The sequence below is a fragment of the Aythya fuligula genome, chromosome 3, assembly GCF_009819795.1.
Source record: "Aythya fuligula isolate bAytFul2 chromosome 3, bAytFul2.pri, whole genome shotgun sequence".
NCBI classification, from domain to species: domain Eukaryota; kingdom Metazoa; phylum Chordata; class Aves; order Anseriformes; family Anatidae; genus Aythya; species Aythya fuligula.
The window spans coordinates 24,648,813-24,673,541 of NC_045561.1; the positions used below are offsets into that span (position 1 = coordinate 24,648,813).

At 39.3% G+C, this 24,729-nt stretch overlaps 1 protein-coding gene across 1 annotated transcript; it reads left to right on the forward strand.

Annotated features, from left to right (window-relative positions):
* Window positions 1-625: 625 nt before the first annotated feature.
* On the forward strand, window positions 626-24,721 carry TBCE (tubulin folding cofactor E). The gene is made up of 16 exons (XM_032183786.1): window positions 626-742; window positions 2,122-2,206; window positions 11,677-11,862; window positions 13,992-14,080; window positions 14,769-14,868; window positions 16,293-16,395; window positions 17,306-17,382; window positions 17,683-17,778; window positions 19,189-19,253; window positions 19,343-19,407; window positions 19,852-20,004; window positions 20,454-20,607; window positions 21,165-21,233; window positions 22,190-22,249; window positions 23,597-23,688; window positions 23,933-24,721. The coding sequence occupies exons 1-16, from the start codon at window positions 643-645 to the stop codon at window positions 24,023-24,025; spliced, it is 1,587 nt and encodes a 528-aa protein (XP_032039677.1). The 5' UTR covers window positions 626-642; the 3' UTR covers window positions 24,026-24,721.
* The last annotated feature ends 8 nt before the right edge of the window (window positions 24,722-24,729 follow it).

Consider the following 24,729-nt stretch of genomic DNA (forward strand, 5'->3'; position numbering starts at 1 on the left):
GGTGTGCCGTGTGTGGACTGCTTCACGCCAGGTTACAAAGGCAAAGGCCCCGTGACAGGAGGGCTGTGGCAGGAGGGCCCAGCGCTGTGTCCCTGCAGAGCACCCCAGCCGGGCAGCCTGTCCTGTCCTGTCCCATTCTCCTTCCCTTCCTCCCGTCCTGCCCTGTCCTGCCCTGTCCTGTCCTCCGCCTGCCTCGCCCTTGTGCTGAGCAATGCCTGTGCTCGCTCCTTCCAGCCCCTGCTTTGCTCCGAAAGCCACTCACTCACTGTCAATGGTCGGTGCCTGCCGACCTGTGCTGCTTGGCTCTGTTTTGTTTTGTTTTTCCCCTTTTCTTTTACATTGCTTTTATTATTATTATTATTTTCACTGCTTTTCTCGCACATGAAGCCCGCGCAGAACCCCCTACCCTGCTGAACTACACTACCCAGAATGCCACACGGCGCGGGCGCGAAGGCGCCTCGGGCCAATGGCGGCCGCGCCGGGGCGGGGCGGGCGCTGCCAATCTGCGCTGCGCGGAAGGCGCCGGGGCCCGCAGGCGCTGCGAGCACTGCTCCTACTGCTGCTGCTGCTGCTGCTGCTGCTGCTCCTGCTGGTACTGCTCCTACTGCTGGTGCTGCGTGCGCTGCCCCCGCCCTGCCCGCCATGAGCGGCCGCCCGCCCGGCGAGGCGCTGGGGCGCAGGGTGCTGTGCGGCGCGGAGCGCGCGACCGTGCGGTACGTCGGCGGCCTGCCCGGCGCGGCGGGTAGGTGGGCGGCACCGGGCAGCGCTCGGGGAGGCCGCGGCTGCTGGGTGAGGAGGCTGCAGGAGGGTAGAGGAGGCCGGGGAGGTGGCCGGGGAGCTGTAGGCTCGTCAGCCTCGCCCCAGAGCCCGTAAAAGTCACGGGGCTTGTGCCCCAGGAACGCGTTTCCAGGTGTACGAGGGACAAAATGGCAGCTGGGGATGGTGGTCGGAAGGGACGGGTCCTTCTGGGCCAGCCTGGTTATCCCTGTGGTGGTAGGATGGGGAACGTGGGCAAACCATGTGGGGGATATAGTATCCCTTGACTTTAATAAGGCTTCTTACACAGTCTCAAATAAAAATATAATTTGGAAGCTAGGTAAATCCAAGATGGAAGGGTTGTTAAGTTGGCTGAAAGTCTGCGGGTCGGTCAGGCAGAAGCATGGTAATCCATGACGTGACGTCTGGCTGGTACCCGTAATGTACAGGGAACCCAGAAGTAATTCTGGGGTCTGTATCGCTCAACGTCAGTGTCATGGGTAACAAACAGAGATCACCCTCAGCCGGCTGGTGTAACAAAAAACAACCTACTTAACAGTCCTTTCATCTGTCTTGTGTTTATCTAGCTTCCAAGTTAAAACCCGGATCACCCTTAGCTGGCTGATGTAACAAAAAGCAGAACTGCAGTCCAGAGCAAGCTCCATGAACTTTAGGAGTGGGCCTAAAAAATTCCAGGAGTAAGAATTTCTGCATGTAGTGTGAAATAAGCCCATGTTACTGGGTTACCTTAAAATGTTGAACGTGGCCAACAAATGAAGGGAAGCTGTTGTCTCCCCTGTGAGGGTGGAGGTTCTTGATAAAGTTGTGCTTGGAATAATGTGTCTGGTTCGGGTTATCCCAGTTCAAGAGGGATGAGGATAAACTGGAGAGAATCCAGTGGAGGGCTGCCAATGGGGTCAAGGACATGGACAATGTGTCTTGTGAAGAGAGGTTGAGGGAACTGGGCTTGGTTAGCGTGGTAAAGAAGAGAAGTTAGGTGGCATCAAATAGTTGCCTATGGGCATTTGAAATATGGTAATAAAGATGACAAAGCCAAATTCTTTTATAACAGAGCACTAGCCACAAGCTGTGTCTTGAAAGGTTCAGATTGAACATCAGGAAAATCTTTTCCACTACAGAAACAATGTAGTCCTGGAATAGGCTGCCCAGAGAGGTTGGAAACTCTCTCCTTGGAGGTTTTCAAGATTTGGGTTTGTAGAGACTTAACTGTCTAACCTGATCTAGCACTGGTCATAATCTTCTGCTTTGAGAAGGAAGGTTAGGCTAGATGAACTTCAGGTGTTTCTAGATGTTTCTAGAGCTATGGTGTCTTACGTTTGAAAACGTATCTACCATATTTTTCAGGAATTTGGCTTGGAGTGGAATGGGATGATCCTCAGAGAGGAAAACATGATGGTACCTACGAAGGAACACAGTATTTTAAATGCAGGTGAGTTGATTCCCACTGTTACCATGTTCTGCATATTATCAATATGGTTATGGGAAAATGCTCTTGGTCAATTTCTCAGGCAAATCCTTTTGTTATCAATTGGCTGATATTTAAAAAGATAATAAATTTGAATGCTGTGACCAGCTATGCCATAAAGGCTCTTCCATTGTTATTGATCCAGTTATAGGGATTAGAATGCAGTAAACAGTTGGAAAAGTCGTGGTTTCAGAGGTGGGTAATAAAATGTGATTTTCTTGGATATTGTTAGTCTTACCTTAGCAGGCCTTTATCTTCTACTTCAGTAAGAAAATCAGTATGTCCTACTTACCTTTCTTATGTAAGTGAAGTATTGGTCTGTATTAACCGTCTCAGGTACTGTTTTGGATTTAAGATGACTTGCATGCATATTGTTAAGGGAAACTACCAAGTAAAGGATAATGATGGATTGATACTTGAACCACTCAGTAACTGTTAAGTAAGTTCAGTTGTGTTTAATGGATGCAAAACACAATGTAGCTGTGTGGGCTTTTATTTTTATTTAATTAGTATATGCATACATTGTATTTAATGCTGAAGACTCAAGCACTTAACACATTTGAAATTGGGGAATGCGGGACTCCAGGGCAAACAGCTGCAAGCTGTTGATTGCCATGTCAGGGGCCACTGCAACTGCTGAAAGTTTGAGTTAAAGAAAATACCTGGATGAATTCATAGAAGAAAAGTCCAGCAATGACTCTTAAATACTGAATACTGCGGGCTGCTAGCTCAGTAAGTTCCAGAGCAGACAGTTGGTGAAGGATAAGAGAATACTGAGGTTTTATCATCAAAATACTTGCCTTGCTTTTACATTTACCCCAGCTGTTTTCTTTTGGGTGCTTTTGGAGAAAGGGTGCAGCATTACATGGATGTTTGTTCTGACCAATGGATCACAGCTGGTCATACATTAATGAGGCAAAATGGAGACAAGATTTATACGTCGTTTTTGTCTTCCTCTTATGTTCATAGGCTGGAAGTAACTGTAAAAGGGCAGTTTGATTGCTATTTGTTCCTAACTTTGTGAGTGCTCATTTAAGTAAAATAAATCTAATACAAATCAAATTCTGTGACAGTGAACACTTAGATTTTCAAAAGCCTTCAGTTCATCCTGAAGGAAAATGACAAAAGAAAGTAAGTTATCTGTGGTCTTGCTTTAGGATGTGTGTTTGCTTTGGTTTGTTGGAAAATGTAAGGCTTCTCTGAAATTAATTCCTTGTGTTAATTATGCTGAGAAAGTTAAAGTCATCGATGAGAAGATAAGCAAATTGTCCTTTTTTTTTTTTTCTCCAACTTGCATGTGAATGAAGTTCATAAGACTGGCTGAATGAAGTCAGTACAAAGATTTGTCTGATACTGGCTAATAGCAGATGACTGGAAGAGCATGAAAGAACAAGAAAAGTATGTAGCAACAGTCTTGCTAGCTTTAGCTAGTCACGGTTCAAAGATTTTTCTGAGCCGGAGGTAGTATATATGTATATCTATTTTGCTCTGAATGGATGATTCAACAGAAAGAGTTCTTCCTGTGAATTTCTTCCAAAATAATAATTAAAAACATGTAGTCATGGTGCATGTGTTTGCTAACTCTAGAGCACGTGTTTTCAGCTTGTGGAAATTGTGATTGTTTCCATTTTTATGAGCAGATGAGTCTTGGCACCTTCTCTGACCTGAATTATAGCTCAATGGTATGGAAGGGACTGAGAGAACTGCACTGTTGCTGTATGACACACAGAAGAAAAAGAACTGAGATCAAAATTATTATTTCTATATTGTGAAAAAGTCTTGTATCTGCTGAAATATCTCCAGGGGGACAAATGGAATACCCTGAGGTAGCAGAGGAGGCTTCTGTACTTGTGTCAAGACCTGATAGTGGTTCCAGGCCTGTTAGAGAATATACTCTGCTATCAGTTCACATGAAAGTTGTTCTCAAACCATCAGGCAGAGTTGTTTGGTCTCAGACTGAATCAACAGAATTTACCTATTAAATAATTCAAAACTAAGAAGTAGCTATTTCGAAATCCTTTTTGGGAATATTCTCTGCCACCCTTAGCCAAACAGGGAAGAGGTAGATTGTGTTCAGTAGTGCAAATCAGAGTTCTTAGTCTGTCTTCTTAACTTCCACATTTGTGTATGGTGGGAGCCCTAGAGACCTCATTATGAGAAAATGAGATGATAACACACCTTTAGAGAGAAAAAAAAAAAAAAGAAAGAAAAAAAGAAAAAAAAAAAAACAACAAAGAAATACAAGAACTGATTCACTAGGTACAAGGAAAAAAAAAGACAAAAATAAGGTGAGGCTTAAGGAGGATAAGGACATTTCTGATGGAAGAGAAGAAATTTAACATTCCTGGATTTTTCCTACATAAAGAATAGAAAACGGTCTTTAGACAACAGTGTCTTCTGAGTTTGTTAGCAGAAATTCCTTTTTAAATGCCTTGAATTCAATTGAAGCAGTTGCCAAGTTAAAACTAGTTATCTTCTGCTGTAGGAGGACTAATACAAGTAATCATTAGTATGCTCCTAGGAAACATGAGCTCAGAGAACACTCTCAATTCTTGTTGTAAAAAATCTGCTTTCTGAATGAAGCTGCACATAACCATAACAGCCCTAAATGTACTCATCTTTGAATATGCTGTTCATACAATACCTGTTCTTTGTATTCTGTTTTCTGGAGTATTTCTGAAGATTAAGAGAACAGACATAACTGTCTGTATAAGTGAATACCTTATTTTGTCAAGAAGATAATAATAAAAAAAAACAACAAAACTTCAAGTATCAACTCTTTTGTTTATAAAACAATAGTAGTAAACTTTAAACTTTTACATTGTTTCTTTGTAATGTGTATATATGTATATACATACATAAAACAGAAATTTTATATATATATATGTGTATAATCAAACCTTATCAGTAGTACCCTTTGCTTAGAAGTCTGCTTCTCTAACTGCTTGAATTCTGATAAGCAAAAGCAGCTGATGAAGTGCCTTAAACTGTAAACAAATGCAATGAAAAGACAAGCTTTTATTTTTAATTATTTCTAAGGTAATTTTGAAAGGGGTGCTTTAAAAAAAAAATCTTTCACAGTGATATTTCAAGATGACATCACAGGAAGAAAATAAAACAATATGAAATTTTCCTTCCCAAAGGATCTTCTTAGGAGTCCTCATTTGGATAAATCAGCGTGTCTGCAGACAGCTGTATATAGTCTGTGTAGTATGTTTTGTGGAAACACTACCTAAACTCATATGTTTCATGGCAATATGTATGTCTGAATCATATTTTATGTGATACAAATTCAACTTCTTAAGAATCTGAGAACCAAAGAACAACACAGCAGTGCTTCTAAACACGCAGACATCATGAGTGTGTTTATCAAATCTGGAGTAGCTGGAAATGACAATGCATACTCTAGTGGCATTTGTGATTCTTCTTCCTGATAATAAAATCTTGTTTCCTAATAACTGAGGAAGCTGTTATTTTACCTGTCACCCACACTAGTGTATCATCTAATAAAGTAAGCTGTGTTCTACAGCGCCTCGAGAAATGAGATGTGAATAACCAAGCCTTACAGCAGTGTTAAAATGCACACACAGCAATGAAACTGGGGTGTGCTTTCAAAATGAAGTTCTGGCCGCACACCCCCTTTCACACAGTGACATGGGTGTCCTGCCCTGGTGGCTGTGGGTTACGGGGACACCTGCCCTGGGCCTGCGAGCCCCCTAGGTGCGTGCACCTCCCCTGGGAGACGCAGCCCCTCCAGCTTTCATGTCCCTGCCTTGCTTCCCGCAGTCTGCTGGGGTGTGTGTGTGTGGGTAGGAGGCACCCCCAGGCTCCCACCTGCATGTTGAGGTGTCAGGCATACAGCTTGCTCTCCACCACCTCCGTCCCCTCATTAGGCATGGGCTCACCTCAGCTCTGTCTGGCCAGGGAGAGGTCATACTGCTGGCAGGGTGACTTGGCAGCTGCAGACCAGGTCTTGACTGCTGGTCTTGTACCTTCTTCTCTCTCCCCCTGGGTACAGATGTTTTGCTTTCTGTCATACCTCCTTTCAAGCTAAGTCAACCCCACTCTGATTCTCCCCCCCCCCCAGAGTGCTTTGGTTCACAGTTGGAAAGGATGTGTTCTCTCCTGCTAAAGAATAGTTTTGTTCTTTATAGAGGAATCCTGATTTTATTTGATTTGATTAATCAAATTTGATTAATTTGAGCAGTGCGCTGTACTGAGTGGGCATCTACGCTGGGCTGGCATCAATACAGTGGCCTATCCCAAGAACAACCCCACAACCCTGGCGTTATCAGCTGATGCTATTGCTAGAAGTGTTGGCCCCATTAAATTGTACCCTCTTTCCCCAGGGTTGCCTTTCAGAGGAAGGCAGAGAAAAGGAGGGGAGTGCAGGAACTGTAAAACCTGCTTCTGTGATGCGTTCAGCCAGGCAGAATTGCAGCTGCTTCTCAGCTCTTTGGGACTTGTTTTTTTCCCTTTGCTTTATTTTCTTCTGGTGGGAATTTGGACTCCTGTATATTTTTGTAGTCCAGAAATGCCAAGCTAGCCTTGCAAAGGCATTACATGTTTTCAGTTTCTTCTTCAGTGAATTTTATCAGTTGTGAGGGGCATGTTTTTAGATTTACAGACAGCACTTGTGACCATCAGCTGTTACTGTTTGCATGGCATTTATGTTCCTGCCTAAAAAAAAAAAGATCTGTTTATATTAAAATAAACTCTCTCTCCTTCAGGAATGACAGATTCACCTCCAGGAATATCTGCTTAGAACACAAACAAAAGCTTCAAATACAGGGAGATGTCAATCTCATTTTAGTGTCTATGAAGAAAAAGCAGTTTAATAAGGGGAGCGTGCATTCCCAAGATTGCTTTTAGCCCCCAAAGATCTGAGATAGGAGATTTGGATTGTTTCACTGTGTGGTGCTGTACCCAGCTGAGATTTCTGCTCTCTGCTGGCAGTGGGAAGGTGTTGAAACAAAACTGCTGGCCCTAACCACTATCCAAATGTGTCGTGTGCACCAGCAGAGCCTTCAGATGAGCATCTGGAGCTGCAGATGTCGTGGTTTTATTTTTTTCTTTCCTTGTTTTGTGGAAGCTCAGACTCAGCTTTCATGTCTGTGTGACTGAGGTAAACTTAGGAGAACTTCAATTACTTGCTGATGCTTGCAAAGCTTCTGCTGTGCAGTCAGGAACTTGATATGCCACAGCAGATTAGTCCTGGGTGTCCCTTACAAGCCCTGTTTGATGCCGCAGCTATCACAGTCTCTATTCAAAAACAAATTGGACGGGGCTTTCTTTACCAAAGTGTGTAGATTCTTCTAAAAGGAGTCTGATCTGTTGAGGACCTTCCCCTTAAAGGCAAAGACCTGTTTAGAGCTCATGCAGGAGATAGGCACGGTTTCAAACAGCTCTAATTGGTGACACCCTCTGAGCCGTGCAGGGTGTATGCCTCCAGCCATGGTTATAATTGCCTTGAGGCAGTTGTTGTGAAACAGCCAGTACTGAGCGAAGACACCCTTCCATCTACCTTTACCATCCAGGCAGATAAAGCCGAGGTGTCTCCTTGGCTGAGAGGCGTGCTCACACCTGTGCCTGTTGGCAGAGCAGTGTTGTGCTTCGGGCACTGAGAAGTGCAAGTGTGTGACATCCACGGGCACCTGAGGAGCCGTCACGTACCTGTGATGATAGGCAACACTTCTGCTTGGTTCTTCATTAGCGAAGAAGAACGATGCCAATTTCCTCTTTTTTTTTTTAATTTTTTTAATTTTTTTTTTCCCTCAGGAAAATGGTTAAACAGCAGAAACTGGTAGCTTACCTGAATTTTAATGGGTATCCTTTGAGGGCCCCGAGCATGCCGGCAGATGGGCTGTATTGCTTCAGGCTACTGAGTCAGGAGTAGAAAGTGCCCTACAAGCAGTCTTCCGAGATTGGGGTCAGCCTGCCTATTTTAAAAGCCAGTAAGAAGTGTCACTCGCTAACCAGAGCCAGCTGGTTGTCAGAGCCCCACTTGGGCATATTCCAGGTTTCCTGCTTAAGGACACTGGAGCGTACCTTCAGCCACTTCACTTCTGTGCCATGCATTGTCCTGGTTCTCGGACCTTCTGCACACATCAGAGCGAAATCCCTGTTCTCTGGCTTCCAAACGCTCAGCTTAAGTCAGGTTGATGATTAGTACTCACGTCCAACCATCCAATGTGCACACTGGGTGACTCCTTGGGCTAGGAACTGTCTAAATAACTTCTTGTTTCCCCGTTGTGGAGAGTGATGGCTGGTTGGTGTGCTTCTTCACGAGTCCAAGTGCTGTACACGGGCTGTGTGATACACATGTATGGTTTGTACAGCTTGGTCTTGTACAGCTTGTACTCCCTAGCGTGAAACTTAATACAGGCAGTGTATTTTAGGGAAAACAACTTGCAGGTAAGTGACCTCTCTCCTCGCACATGTAGTCATTTTGCCTGAAAATAGGTTCTTACTGCAGCATCTCCTTTTCTGTCCTTCTCTCTGACAGTTCTTGAAAAAAGTAGATCAAATTAATAAAATGGAAACAAACTTAGGCTGTGGAATGGATTTGAGTATTTATTACGTAAGATAGCATTGAAAGGGACAGAGTACTGTCCTCGGTTCAGTGAGGACAGAGTTAATTTTCCTCCTAGTAGCTGGTAGGGTGCTATGTTTTGGATTAGGATGAGAAGAGTGCTGATAACACCCTGATGTTTTAATTGTTGCAGAGCAGTGCTTATACCAAGCCAAGGACGTTTCAGCTTCTCACTCTGTCCTGCCAACGGGCAGGCTGGGGGTGAGCAGGAGCTGGGAGGGGACAGACCCAGGACAGGTGACCCAAACTGGCCAAAGGGGCATCCCGTACTGTACGGGGTCATGCTGAGCAATATATAGGGGTGGCTAGCCAAGGGAGGAGGACCGGACTGCTCGGGGGTAGGCTGGGCATCAGTCAGTGGGTGGTGAGCAATTGCCTTGTGCATCACTTGTTTCATACACATTACTATTAGTAGTACTATTATCATCATTATTGTTATTATTATTGTTGTTATTATTATTTTCCTGTCTTAATAAACTGTCTTTATCTCAACTCACGGGCTTCACTTTCCATTTCTCTCCCCCGTCCCAAAGAGGGAGGGGGAGGGTGAGCGAACGGCTGGGTGGTGTTTAGCTGCTGGCCGGGTTAAACCACGACAGTACTCAGAAGTGATGGTAGCAGGAGAGAAAACCCCTATGATCTTCCTACAATCAAAACAAACAAACAAATAAAAAAAACAGGATGGGCTTGAGAGAGGGAATGCACCATACTTTTTGTATAGCTTCAAATTACCCTAGTGCCTAAGAAAGCAGGAGGCAAAATATCTAATTTTCTTTATTTTTATTTCCCTGAGGTTAGAACTGGTTTCTGCAAAGACAATGAGAGGACGGAGGAGTGCATGGAAATGGTGACTTGAGAGGACAGAAATGGACTTAGGAAGGGGCATGGTGATGGAGAGACCCAAAGGTCTTGGCTATGCCAAGCATAAATGGCATGACGAGAAGGCTGGAGGTGTGGGCATCTATGTTAGCTCTGATGAGAGGGTTGGGGAGAGGAAGGAATTAGCAGAATGGTTGAGTGAGCAGCAGGATTGTTGAGTGCAGAGGAATGGAGATGACAAAGCAGGGAAAGTCGAGGTGATAGGAGAAGGAATAGCAGATTTCAAAATAAACATACAGCAGGATATAGGGTAAACTACAGGCAAACAGAACAAGAAATGTTATTTATGGAGACCCTAGTGGAATCTTGCAGCATCTGCCATCTACAAAGCTGTTTGACTTAAGTAAATGCAAGTGTAGGAGTGATGTACATCACGTGTAAGTGATGTTATAATTAAGGCAGTGAAAATGTGATTTGTTGTTTAAAGCAGTGTTGTTAAGAAGAAGTTGCGTGATTTTTACATTAGAGGAAATTTGACGTTTGAACTAAGCAAATGTTTGCAAACTATGAAGAACTTCAAAGAAGTGGAAGGAAGGGCTTAAGAGAGGTTTACTAAATCAAAAACAAGTAATTGAAAATACCTGTTGAATATGAATATTCACACTGGTTTCACATTCTCTAGGTGAATGTGCTTGTCTGCATGTTTTGTAACCATTGTACTCTAAACTTAGTTGCTACAAAACTAGACTGAAAATTGTTTTAAAGTAAATAATATGTTGGTTCTATCCGGTTCTTTAATTGTGTTATGAGAGTACTTACTAAAATAAATACCAGAAATGTTAATGAATAAAGCTGGCACAGACAATTTCCAGTACTGATCGTTTAATAAAAATGTAAATATATGGTGCCCAGGCTATTCCATCTCCTTGCAATAGGTCCATAGGATTCATGGCCTCTGGTTACTGTTTTTCTGAGAGAATTTTGGACTCTGTAGAGTTGATGATGTGTATTATGGTTTGCTAATGAGCCACTTGACGTTTACACGCTGTTTTGAAAAGAGGAGTTTTATTTACATAAGTGGTTTCATCCTCCTGAGTACTTTCCAACCAGAGTCAGTGCTCTTCTCAGCTGGAAGGCAGGCAGGTAATCATAACTACCAATTTTCTTCCTGCTGTTTTCTGGCTGATCCTCCTATCAGATCCTCCATCTGTTCCGTGATACCATTCCCACAACTTGTCTTTGCCAGTTCATCCTACTATTTCCTTTCTAGTTTTGATAGAAATTGTCAAAGCAATTGCATGGCGAGAAATTGTCATGTGTTTTTCAGCTCAAAGGAAAACTAAGAAACTTCATAGGACTCTGTAGAATGTGCATTAGCCAGGTAATTTTGTTAAATATTCATTTTCAAAATTTTACCAAGTTAGTATTAGTTGTTTTTTTTTTTTAAGTTTGAGTTAGTATAACAAGAGGTACAATTTGCATCTTATGTCATTTGACAAAACTGCGTTCTCTTAGAATTATGAGTGATTTATTCAAGTGAAATATAGTGAGGGAATGCTGACTATTCTGATTCCTCTCTTCTTCCTACTATTCTGAGTATTCCTCAGCCATAAGCTGAGCTAAGGCTCCAGAGAAGTTTGTCATATGATTTAGGTCTGTTTGTGTCTGTCCATAGGTAGAAACTACTTTTCTGGGAAAACTCAGTACATAGTGAGTTTGGAAACAATGGAATGGTTATTTCTGATAATGGCACTGGCGTGGTAATCTTGATGTGTAAGCACGTTTGGAGATGTGGTGCTTCAGTTCTCATAACATTCAAGTGCTATCAGTGATACTTTGCAAGCCTTGCCTGGTTTCACTGAGCAGGAGTGGTGCTCTAAAATCAGTCTGTAAAATATCCCTTTGACTGCTTTGGTTCGTGGTATTTTTCTTAAAGTAATAATCAGTAATTTTTAGACTTTCTTTTTTATCATACTTTTGATAACTTTTCATATTTCACTGTTTCCTGGCTGTTCTTTTCTAGGCATCCCAGAGGAGGATCATTTATCCGGCCAAACAAGGCAAATTTTGGAGTAGATTTTCTCACTGCAGTAAAGGACCGATACGGGCTGAAGGAGCAAGATGTTCAAAATGGGACAAAGAATACATTAGTACTGGGAAAGAAGACCGTGGAACTTATTGGCATGGATTCCATTGCAGAACAACAAAGGCAAGTGTAATATATGAAAATCTAGGATACGTTGCTGTTCAACCATAAGGAAAGAAAGAGTATATGTTCCTCAATGGTTAGGGTAATTATTCCATAGTTCTTGGAGTACTATTTCCTCTAAGAACGTTCAAGAAAGTTGTTGATGAATTAAAAGGTTATTTGAAATTTCTGATACAAATTGTCTAATTTCACATGATGCTCTTTGTCTGATGTGATTGTGAGCTACTGCCAAGAGATAACCTTGCTTGTTCCCTTTCTCTGTGTCTGCTGTTTACTTGAACACGAGATCTGGTGTTATGTCAAAAGGTGAGCTGGTTCAGCTCATTGTTCTAGTATGAAACCATTCTTTGTTTTGTGGGTTAGTTTTCCGTTGGATCCGTGAATTAGCTCAAGTTGTACAGCAACCACACAGTTGCCAAATTGGAAAATTCAAGGAGAATGCATGGAGGGAAACAGGTACATTTCTCTTTTGGCAGCAACGTGTAATTATATGTAGACTGGATCTGGTGAAATGGCAGGTTTTCTTGCCCCTAAACTTACTCTGAAATTTCTTGTTATATTTCTTGTTAGTCAAGATCTTGCATGCAAACTACATTCAAGTAACTTTGGGTCTACAAATACTGCCGTTCTTTATCATGTTAGTACATGTTTATTTTAATGTGGCAGTACAGCAGGACAGAGAACAGGTTCCTGCGGAATGATAAATATCATGTGATTGAGATTGATGGAGAACAAATTTAATACAATAGACAATTGCAAATACAGGGTTTTTGCTTGAGATTTCAATGAATGGATGGTAAACTGAAGATTTGGATAGCACACAGGATGATCTGCATATTATCAGTAATGTCTTCTATAGCATTATGTTTACCTATACACATTGGTGGTCCTTTAAAAATAGATGGATTTTTGTATTTTCTGAGTATTGTACAGTATTTCTTGTTTCATCTTTGTTTAATCACATCAGCACTGACTATGTAACTAAGAGAAGGAAAGCAGAAAGTCACTGTACTGCTAGTAAAGCCATCTCTCAGTCAGTTCTTGTCAATGCTCATTCATCTGGGAGGGTAAGAAAAAACAAATAACATAATGATGTGTAGTAGACTGCAGTTCTAATGACCTCCAGTACCAGAGAGGTAACAGTTCAGTAGGTGGTAGTCTCCTCTCCGGGACCACTGATGTACTCCCTTTGCCTCCCAGAACATACTTAGCAGTCAAAACTGCTATTTAAAAAAAAAATAATAAAATAATAATAATAAATATATATATATATATATAAAATGCTTAAATAACTTAGAACCTCTTGCAGAAATTATTACCAAAACCACGTTTAACTTGGAAACTCTAAATTCCAGTTTGCATAGCTACAGTGTGTCTGTTTTATGACTTTTTTTTACAGTTGGATAAGTATCAGGTTTTTTTTTTTGTGAGGAGGCAGAGGAGAGGGGAGTGAAGGGGAAGAGGAAGGTGGGGGAAAAGGAAGAAATCGTGATTCAACCAGACCTACTTTGCAGTATAAGAATCCAAGGAAGTATAAATATCCAGGAAAGATACTAAAATGTGCAGTGTTGATTTATAGAATCATCTAGGTTGGAAAAGACCTCTAAGATTATCAAGTCCAACTGTTAACCTAGCACTGCCAAGGCTACCACTAAACCATGTCCCTAAGCACCACATCTACACATCTTTTGAATACCCCCAGGGATGGTGACTCAACCACTTACCTGGGCAGCCTGTTCCAGTGCCTCACAACCTTTTCAGTGAATAATTTTTTCCTAATAACCAACCTGAACCTCCCCTGGTTTAACTTGAGGTCATTTCTTCTTGTCCTATTGCTTGGCACCTGGGATCTACCCCCACCCCACTACAGCCTCCTTTGAGGTGGTTGTAGAGAGCAATAAGGTCTCCCCTGAGCCTCCCGTTCTCAAGGTTGTACCACCCCAGCTCTCTCAGCTGCTTCTCATAAGACTTGTTCTCTAGACCCTTCACCAACTTCGTTGCCCATCTTTGGACATGCTCCAGCACCTCAATTCCAAGTTCTAAAGGAGCTATTTATGAAAATATTATTTTCATAATATTATGTTATTTCTGTTCAAAGATTACTTAACAGAATGTTCTTTCTCATTTAGCCAGCTGAACCTACTGGTAGATATCTCGGTGCGTGAGTGTGCAGTGAGCCATGCTGGTCAGAAGGAGGAAATCAGCAGAACATGTGCTAGTATCCTTTTTTGAAGGTGCTGTATAATATGATACCACAAAAAAGTATATATTTTAGCATTCCAAGTGTTCACTTCAAAGAATGTGGAACTGTATTTTTATCCTTTTATTTAAAAAAAAAAAAAAAGTTTAAAACCATAGTTTGTGTTTGGAGGCTTATTTCAGTGCTTGCAGAGTTAAAATGTAGAAGCCTACAACTTTTGAGAAGGAATGCAGACTGTGGGTGAAAATAAACAGTGTTGTCATAGGTTGTTACTGTGACTGACGTTTCCAGCATCGCGATTTTTTAAATTTTACTCTAGATTAGATAAGCACATAAAAATACAGTTGATAGGTTCGGTAGGTACCACAGGTTTCAAATATATAACTAATAATGTATTCAGCGTACTGCATGTTGTAGCTATATTAGAGAAATAGAAAGCGTATTTGTTCATTTGTAAGGATTGGTAAGAATTCCTATCAATACAAAAATTAATCCATTTTTAGATTTGTAAAGTTAAGCTCTCTTAAGTCATTTTTGTACCACAGAGCAATGTAAAATTTGCTGTAACTGAATGGTAGTACCTCTTAGGGCAAACAAATGTATTCTATTTCTGCTTATTTGATTAAAAAAACAAACACCCTAATTCTAGTGTCTGAAAAAGGAAGTTCAGATTTGAGATGTTTCTTTTCTTAATATGAAATTTCAGATATCAGACATATAAATCTATCAAAAAATCTGCTGTCATCTTGGGATACAGTCACAGATATTGCTTCTCAAGTTCCAAATCTGGAAACGCTTAATATCAGGTATATTCATATTTGGGTTTCTGTACCTTTGGGGATACGAACAAAAAATAAGAGGCTCTTTTAGATACAAGGTCAACGTTCATAAGATAATTGAATGCCTCAATACTGGTTTTAATTGGAGCTAAGTTTTTAAATACTTTTTTTTTTCATTATGTCCTTAAACAACGAATGCATGTGGTCATGTATGTGATCTCTGTTGTCCTATTACCAGCTTCCAAAGCCTTCATTGTGCAGTACACACAGTGCAGCTAAAATAGTTTCAAAGGGATGTAAGCTAAATTGAAATAAATGCCATGTTAGTATAAAAACAATGTGAGCACAATTTTTGTATTTGTTTTTATAGCTAACGTGACAAAAACGATTTTTAAATAGTTGTAGGTGTTTCATTTTCTTCAACATTTAGCACTGAACAGGTATTGCAACCTGGGTGCTATTTGTAAAATTAGGATCTAACTTTGCATGAAGCATACGCAGTCATTTATTATTATCAGCATACATGAGAATATGGAAAATTTATTTTAATTCATTAGAATAATTATTTCATTTTTTCATTGTTGAGAAGTGTGGCCTAGACTTAACAGGTTTTCAGAAGTTATTTGTGATTTATTTGTGATGAAACTGGAATGCAAAATGAAAATGATGGTGGAATTTGAAGCTTATGACTACAAACTGAAATAGCTTGAATTTGTTTTTTTTTATTAATTGTTTTGGCCTTCTGTTAAGAGTTTACTTTAAAAAAGAAAGACATCACCAAGTAAGTCTGTTAATGATTTTTTTGTGCAAGGAATGTTGGAAGAATAAAATTGATAGTTTTCCAGCAGCTCTCTCAGAGCTTGTTTAAATTGGAAAAAATTACTTACAACTATGTAAGTGTAACTACATCGAGATTTTTTTTTGGTCTTAATATACAGGTAGATCATACTTCAAGAAAGAAACACAAATGTCTTTGGAGGGCAGATTAAGAAAACTAGTTTGAAGTCTCCAGTTTTGAATCTTTTAACTATTTGATAGTAATATTTTTTGCTGTTGACAATGGTTATCAAATCCTTTTGTTTTACATACTTTTTGTTTCAATCTAGATAGTTTCAATTAACATTAAGGAGTTTAAGCCCCAAATCAGACTTTGTTTCATTTAGTATTAATGAAAATCATTCTTTTCACATTCAAAATTTAGGGAAAGAAAAGGGCGGGGGAAACCATAGATGAATAAAAATGCATTTTTGAATTGGGAAAGTAAATGAGGAAAAAAGTTTGAATATAAGTAATATTTTGTAATATATTTAAATATGTGAAACAATGTCAGTGTTTGTTGTTTTTTTTTTAAATGCTTACATTATTTTTGTACTTAGTACATAACTCCAATTTAGTGACTTAAATAATTGTGTTTATTTAAGTTTATGGTGATAATTATTCTTTTTACACAGTGAAAACAAAATGAAATTTCCATCTACATCAATTTCTGTATCGAATGTATTTTCAAAACTGAAGGTTCTGGCACTTAATCAGACTGAGATAACATGGACAGAGGTAAAAACCTTGATTTTGTTTTCATTTATATTGGTAGGTTTTAAAACAAGTAAAGCACATTAAATATTATACATTATATTCTTCTTCTGAAGTGTAGTCATCCTCAGAAAAGGTGCTGTGACTTAACTGTATTAGTTGGAAATGTAAGTTATATTGGCACTAGAGTCTAATGAAAAAAATGTTTAACCTCATTTACATTTGTAAATTAACCAGTCATTTTTAAGCATTTTGAAGTAAAATTTAATTTCATGTTCCCAAGGTTGAATACTATTTGTTTCCTTGTACTTAGTAAAAGTTTATCTATATTTTAGTGCATATATAGAACAAATGCAAAGAGAAAGAACATAGGTCAGTATGACATGAAATACTTGTTTTGGCATCACTTTGCATCAGCATGAGATTGGCTTAGTGTCTTTGCATCTACAGAAAATGCTTGAAATACGTGATACCTAGTTACATGCAACACAGACACAGCACAGAATAAACAAAGCTTTGACTTTTTTTTTTTCAGGGACTGAAATATGCAAACATTTAAATGATTCTATTCTAGTATCTTGTTTCACTAAGGATGAAGTCCTGTTCTCAAATACATTAGCATTTGAGCCCATAAGCCCATTTAACATGGGGCTACAGGGCCCATGAAGCCAATCTCGGTAGTGCCGTCCTACAAGTTTGGAACCACAGATTGTGTGGCTGTGCAGAACCCGTTTGCTTTCATCTGTGCTTGTAGACCTAGACACAGGAAAGCACCAGGTGGAAGAAAGGGAGTGCTAGGCAATCTCCAGTATTTATTTCTGGTTTTGAAAACTGTAATTTGTTCCGAATATGTTCTGAGGAAATCTGCATAAAGTGTAATTTCTGGAATAATTTTTCTCAACTTCTGTTATATTAAATTAAGTTTTGCTCTTAGGTCCTTGTTTGTGCTCAAGGATGGCCAGCACTTGAAGAATTGTACCTTACTTCTAATAATATTACAGTTTTGGAAAGGTAAGACATGTAACGTACATGAGCCTTTTGTGAGTGATGTACTGCGAAGTCAGATAGCAGATAGAGCTACGTTCCTGTAATGATTGCATCACCATGACATAACTGTAAAATAATTGGTGCAAGCTTCATGTGGTGTACTTCAAAACATTTGAATAAGTAAGCAATTACTTGCATGCAGTTATATGCTTAAAAAAATAGTGTTTTCATTAAAAAATAACTAAACGTGTTTTTTTTTTTTAATTTTCTGTTTGTTTGGTGCGGGTTTGTTGATTTTGTTTATTTGTTTGTTTGATGTGGCAGGCCCGATAATGTCCTGCAGACCCTGAAATTGTTAGACCTCTCAGACAACCAGTTACTGGATGGAGATCAGCTGCATCAGATAGCATATCTCCCCAGGTAGCTATTAAACAAATTTGCTGGAAATTCTTTGTCTTGTTCTTATTCATTTCCATAGTTTTTGTTAATGGAAATGTGATCATTTTGATGTTGCATTGAAGGTTTATGGATTCTTGAAATAGAAGCATTTTGCCCTCTTGAGGAGAGTAACTGCGTTATTTAATTGAGCTACATTAATATAGTCTTATTTTTTTATCTTTCATAAGCAAGACATTCTTAAGCTGTTTGTTATGAGATTTTTATTATATACTTATGAAACTAAAGTAATTTATCACATTACAAAGTTCTTTATGTATTAGTATGTGCTCCTTTGTATCCAAGATAACAGGACTGTAGAGTTTTTCTGGTCTGGCAAAGCAAAAAAGATACAGAAGTGGCTTTTTAGGAAAAAAATTCTGACCATGACAGTGTCGTAGAGGTTCATCAGTAGCTGCGCAGCCATCTCGTGGTTGTTTGAGTCTGCAGAATGCTGGTGGACAGCTTGTTGGCAGGTGTTACTCTTGAGGCTGGCACATTAAAGATCACTGGTGATGGGCAGTTTCCAACAGCAGTTTACACCCATGCTCCCTACCTGTTTGTTCTTTGTAAAGAAAGCAAAATACAGTGAGATTGGAGGGAGCTGGCAATAATTCTGCTGCTTCTCTGTCATCTGCTTGTGATTGTTAACTATGATGAAGGTTACAGTGGTTACTCTACTGGTAGTAGCATGTCACTGTGTTTGTATTGGCGGGTCCCCTGCACAAGGACTCTCTTTGGAATTTTCATGTGCTTTTTGAGGGTAGTTTAAAGACTTTGAAAGATGTGTACTTCAATTTTTTTTTTAAAAGAAAAAAGTATAATTTTTATACTGCATTACATAAACATATTTTCACTTTGTTAAGTGAGTGTGGTGGTACCCTTTACACAGATTATTCTGTTTCACTGTACACTCAGTAGCAATGTCTTTATGGTATTTATGGGCTTGAACTATGATTTGCTGCTCTGGGGCTTATCCAGGGAAAGTAGTGTTCCTTCTTAAAAGAGCACTTTCCTTCTTAAAAGTAGTGTCCCTTCTTAAAAGAGCACTTCAGTTCCAGTGAATGGAATATTGTGGGACTAATGAAAGAGTGTTGTTAATTTGCAGAATTATTATCTTGAGCTGTACGCCAAAATAGCAGCCATGAGGAATTAACAGCCTATTTTTAAAAAAACATATGGCAAATCACACCATTCAAATCCAGGAGTTATTTTGAAAGCTTGAAATTATTGTACTTATTCCTTGAAAAAAAAGTATTCTCTGAAGTGTGGGTACTATCTATATAACTGCCAAAAGTTTATTAGATCTTTGTTTAAAAAAAAAAAAAAGTATATTCTTTTACAAAAAAATGTTCTGTACCAATTACAGTAATCATTGTATCTATTAAATTTCAGATTAGAACAGCTAATACTTAGAAACACTGGAATATCTTCCATACACTTTCCTGATAGTGAATTTGGTATGTAAAAGAAGCAATTTATTTATAGTTTTATAATTCTGTTTGTTTAAAGTTTTCGTTATTGTCTGTAAACTTATTCTTTTTCCTAGGATGCAAGACTAAAATGTTTCCTTCATTAAAGCGCCTTGCAATAAATGACAATAAAATATCACAGGTAGGTTAGATTGTGGTGGGTTTGCATTCTGCATATACATCTATCTTTGTTTAAGAGTAACTCACAATTTGCTCACAATTTTTTTGATTGCTTGTGTAAGATCTTGAGGCATCTACCGAATTCCTTGATCAACACAGAGGGATGATTTAGAATTTTAAAAGATTCTTGGCATCTCAGTTAAACAGGTTTGTGGTAGTTAGTCCTATCCCTCCTCTACCTCGTAATTCTTCTTGTGGAATTCTAACGATCTAAAATGCTGAGTAGTCCCTGGTCTGTTTATTTTTTTAATTAAATGTAAGAACAGGATGAAAGTACTTGGTTCTGCTGACCAAAAGAACAGTTTCTTTCATGGCCATTGTACAGGAAAAGTCACTGTTACTGTTTATTGTTCTGAAATGAAGTATGCTTTATGTTTCCTCAAAAGACTGTTCCCCTCCATTTCAGTGGTCATCAATCAATGAGCTTGAGAAACTGCCAAGTTTGCGGTCACTGCAGTGTCACAATAACCCTTTGATGGACACAGAGAAGAACCCGGAGACCCTGAGACAGCTAATTATTGCCAAGATAGGTCAACTGGAGGTTTTGAACAAGTCTGAGGTATGTGATGCATCAACAAATGGCATGAGTCTATGGAAAAATTGTTTTTAAATCATTGCCTGAGGAATTCATTTCATCTTCTTTTAAGATTGTGTTCAGAAAAGTAAAGTACTGATTATTCCATCACCTTTAGCATGAAAGAGGGCAGAAACAGCATCTCTTCTGTAGCTACAAAAAATATCTGCATCATAATACAAGTTAACGTCTTGGCTTAGGTACTCATCTATGGATCAGACAGTACGTAGAGGTACAGAGCTCATAAGATTCTTAATAGCTTTAAAATGTACTGAATTTATGGATCAGTTAGTACTTAGTAATGGGGTTTGTAAGATTATTGGTAGTGCTAACATGTACTGAACATCGAAGTGATTGTAAGGGTGTCATGAAATAGATTTTCTTTTCTGGAAAGTCATATAATTTTATTGTGCTCCATTCCTGTGCCAGTACAGATCCTTCCTGCTGAAAGAAAAGGAGCAGAGCTTGATTATCGCAAAATATTTGGAAAAGAGTGGCTAGCAGCTGGCGGGAATTGGAACCCAGAGAGAAACAAACCGAGTGAAGAATTTCTTGCTGCCCATCCCCGATACGCAGCGCTTTGCCTTAGTAAGTACAAGTAAAACAAGCATTTCCTCACTTCTGGCATTGCGGTAGCACTTGATTTTTCTCTCTTCAGTTTGTTCCCTTCTGCCAGGGGCTTTTCCCTGTGCTCCTCCTGCCTTGTAAAGCCCACCTGTAGGCAGGCCTGCATGCACCTGGCTTTTGCTGCTGCAGAGCAGCTGCACAGTGCTGCGCCCCTCCAGGTGCTGCTGCTTCATAACTTGTGCTCACTGCTTCAGCTGACATCTGCGAGCACCTGCCCCAGAGCGCTACTGGTGCAGCACCGGGGGCTTTTAGAGGTGGGAGTGTCAGGCAGCACCTCCGCCTGCCTGCTGCCTGCTCCACTCCCTCCTAAATACACAGAGCTGTTGGTCAAGGATCACGCCTGCAGCGCCCCGTGCTTTTGTGCGGTGTTTCTACCGCTTTGTGTGCAGCATCCCAGCTGCTGCGGGAGCTGAGGCAGCAGGTTTGTGCCCAATCCAACACTGATTGCTTTTCTTAGGGCTGCTGTTGGGTGTTAGTCTGAGAACTGCTCATGTCAATGCACGCTTTCCTTCACACAGAATATGGTGCACCTGAAGAAGGAGAACTGAAGGGACAACAGCCTTTGACTCTGAAAAATCAGCTTCTGAGTAAGAGGCCAGAAATGGTCAAAATTATTCTTTCTGCATTTGAAATATTTTATAAATTTTGTGTTTAGGGAGAACAAAGCATTCAAAAGCCTCTGAGAGGTCACAGGGTTGCAGCATGTAATTCTGTTTCTTAGCAATATGTGTATCTATGACTTGGATTAGATACCTGCTTCTCTGTACACCATCTCCTTTCCTCCCTCTACCCAACCTGAATTATTTTCTTAAATAAGACTTAATGAGGAATTCAGTACTCTATTCTTATAGTCTCAATGACTTCCACAGAAAAGATTTGAGATTTTAACCTTAACAGCTGAATTGTTTTCTGATAGTTTTTTTTTATTAGATTCTTAATTTTAGAACAGTCAAGAAAATTAAAGCTAGCTTTGGTAGTTGGGGCTGTTTACATATTTAAGCTAGATTAATATCCCAGATGTACTTAGCTTTGTTTCCCATTTGATAGAATTGATTGTATATTTTTAATCCATGTCCAAAATAGTATTTTAAGGCACTTATATTCTAATGTTTAGATGGAAAACTAAATAGAACAAGGAATGTAGTTGGCTAGACATACTAGAAACTTTTCTTAAGGGGCCTTAATTTCTAGTTATTTTTTTAAGTTAAAAATATAATACAAATATATTTTGAGGAAATTAAGACAGTTTAAAGCAGGTTTTTAACCTGGAGTAGGCAGTTTCACATTTTACTGCAGGTTATTTTTAAAAGTTAACTAGAACTGAAGCACTTTTAGGTAAACTTACAAATGATAAAAATGAAAAATTAATTTTAACTTTATAGAGAACAACTAAATGCTATCATAGCTGCTCAGACACAGGCTCTGTTGTAATTGAGAAGATCAGGCTGGGGGGGTAAGTGTATAAAAACAGACTAGGAAGTCTTTGTGCTTCTGACAGAATAGGGCTTACCTTATTCACTAATGCTTTACTGTTCTCCTTAAGCTTTGACAATTAAATGTCCTGACAAACCTGAACAGAAGCCAGTAGAAAAAAAGCTACCAGGTAAGAAGTCTTCTTTCTTGTTTCAGATGTATAGCTCCTTTTGAAATAACTGTAATAGGGAATGACAGCTGCCTCTAGCTTTGTCAGCTCCTGAAGACTGTGTTACATAAAGGAATGACAAAGGTAGAACTCATGTGAGAAAGTCATTATTCTTCTGACCTTCACCCAGTTAGTTACTTTCAGTCCAGTTTGAAAATTGAAAATTGATGCATGTGTCACCACGTGTGCTGCTGGTTTCATGTAATGTGTATGAGGCAGAGGCTAATTAATGGGTATGAAAGCTGGTGGGTGTATTTGCCGAGTAACAAGAACATGAAGTTGTAATAGCCAACTACGTAGTCTGCAGTTATAGATTTTTATGTCTAATATTTTACAAATTGCTATAAATTACATTAGAAATCTGATTCTGACCTGTATCAAATTTGTCTTTTGTGAAATGTTAGTGCCTGTAGTGTCTACCAAAATGAACAGACTTTGTTCTAAATCAAAGTGAAGTCTCAGAGATGTAGCAGAATGGTGTCTGAAAGAACAGACTTACACAAACTTTATTCTAAAATAAAAATCACATTTATTATCACAAGTTGCATAAAATCAGATAGATACAGCTTTTACAAAAACGTTTGATAGAAAAATATTTGTCTAAGTACAATGTGTGGTATTACAGGAATAACTCACTATTGCTGTGCCTTTAGGTAAAGCTTCAAAAGAAGTAAAAGTTCAACCAAAATATTGAGTATATCTATTGCAAACACAGGTATCACCTCTGGAACAAACTACATTTACTCATTCAAGATCCATTACAAAAAATATCCTGCTGTGTAACTGACTTCATAATAGAAACCACTGTACAACTCTGCTGGCAATTTGGTTGGGACGAGTTAACGTAGCAATATTTCTAAGAGTGGCACTAGTTCCACAGTGACATTCGTTGATTTGTGCTGAGAAAGCCAATTTCTGGTATGAAAGCTTCCAGGAACAGTCACCAGCTGCAAGCAGACAGAACCTGACTGGTACATGTCCCAAAGGTCACTTAGTTTAGTGTGTAGCAAATTCAAACTCAAAAAAGGTAAATTATGAAGCCATAACACTTTGATTTGGCATGTGGGATCAAAACGCTTCAAAGGTAGTAGCTTATTCTGTCTGACCCACCAGAGATTGAACCGTTTTCGATTTGACATTAGCAGTTATCATTTCAGGTACAAAATACATTATTGCAGTGTTAGAACTGAAGCAGCAATACAGCCTTTCACTGTTGCTATGAGCAAGTATAGCTGAATAACCAGTACTTCACTACAGCTCAGTGGTAGCAGCATTTTTCTAACCACTTGGTTTCTTTCCCTTTTCCAGAGTCCATGACTATTCAAAGGGTCAAAGGATTGCTCTATCGCCTACTTAAAATTCCTGGTTCAGAACTGAAACTGTCCTACGAAAGTTCTAAAGTGAGTTAAAATTAGGTAATTCAGCAACAAAATACTTCATGCTGCTAAAGGTCAATAGCATGTTCTAAAATACTACCTAATGAAATTGATTTCACTTAAGGAGGGCAGTCTTCCTGCTGTTAATTTAGGACCTGATTCAATGCCTGATCCTCCCTGACTGCAACTGCCTGATCTAAATTTGGTTTACATTAACAGAGGTCTGGTAAGACTTAAACTGAAATCTTTTTTTCCTTTCGTATTCTAGCTGGCAGGAAAAGAAGTTGAACTAGACAACGACTTAAAGCCTTTGCAGTTTTACTCAATAGAAAATGGAGACTGTGTGCTAGTACGGTGGTAACAAGGAGCTCCCTTGATAGGCTGAAGGCAAAACCAAGATGGGAACTGCAGAAGAGTTACGGACTGCCTGCAGACAGCAGGTACAACATGTGCCTGAACACCTGTGGGAGAACACGAATTTCATACGTGGCACCAGAGCACTATACGATAATACTTCCAGCTCCTATACTTAGCAATTAATCTTTATGAAGGCCTTTGCTTTTGATTGAAGTGTCTTATCTGGGAGACACCAAATAGTACTTGAAGTCTTCAATTAAATAAAACTCAAGGTAACCCTTTTGCCAATATTTTATACTACCTTACCACTGCAGTGGTGAGAATTCATTTGTATGGAACTGATACATGATCTGGTTGTGATGTCCTCACTTATAATAGCTCTAGAACAAAATTAGTGCTGCACTGAAAGAGGCTACTTGTGCTGTTTTCACCTACTTCTAAAGACCTTAAAGCAAAGAAACGTAAATCAGCGGTAACTGTAGAAGTATCTGCACAGCCTTAGAGTGCTTAAGGTCAAAATCTGACAAACCTTAATTATACCTGCAGAGTTAACATACCACAGTATAAGTAAGTTCTCAGCATACTGCAAGGCATTGATATTTAGTTTACATTCTTTAGTGTGCAGTTCCTCAATTGTATTTTACTTTCACTTGTATACCACCAAATTCATACATAATAACAGAGCTACCAGAAAAACCTCCTTATCAG

What these genes read in the sequence shown, in the direction of transcription:
- TBCE (XM_032183786.1), top strand. Translation starts at nt 643, where the DNA reads ATGAGCGGCCGCCCGCCCGGCGAGGCGCTGGGGCGCAGGGTGCTGTGC. An exon ending in CGGCCTGCCCGGCGCGGCGG is followed by an intron (nt 743 to 2,121) that starts GTAGGTGGGCGG and finishes CATATTTTTCAG; the next exon opens with GAATTTGGCTTGGAGTGGAA. An exon ending in CTTTCCTGATAGTGAATTTG is followed by an intron (nt 19,254 to 19,342) that starts GTATGTAAAAGA and finishes TCTTTTTCCTAG; the next exon opens with GATGCAAGACTAAAATGTTT.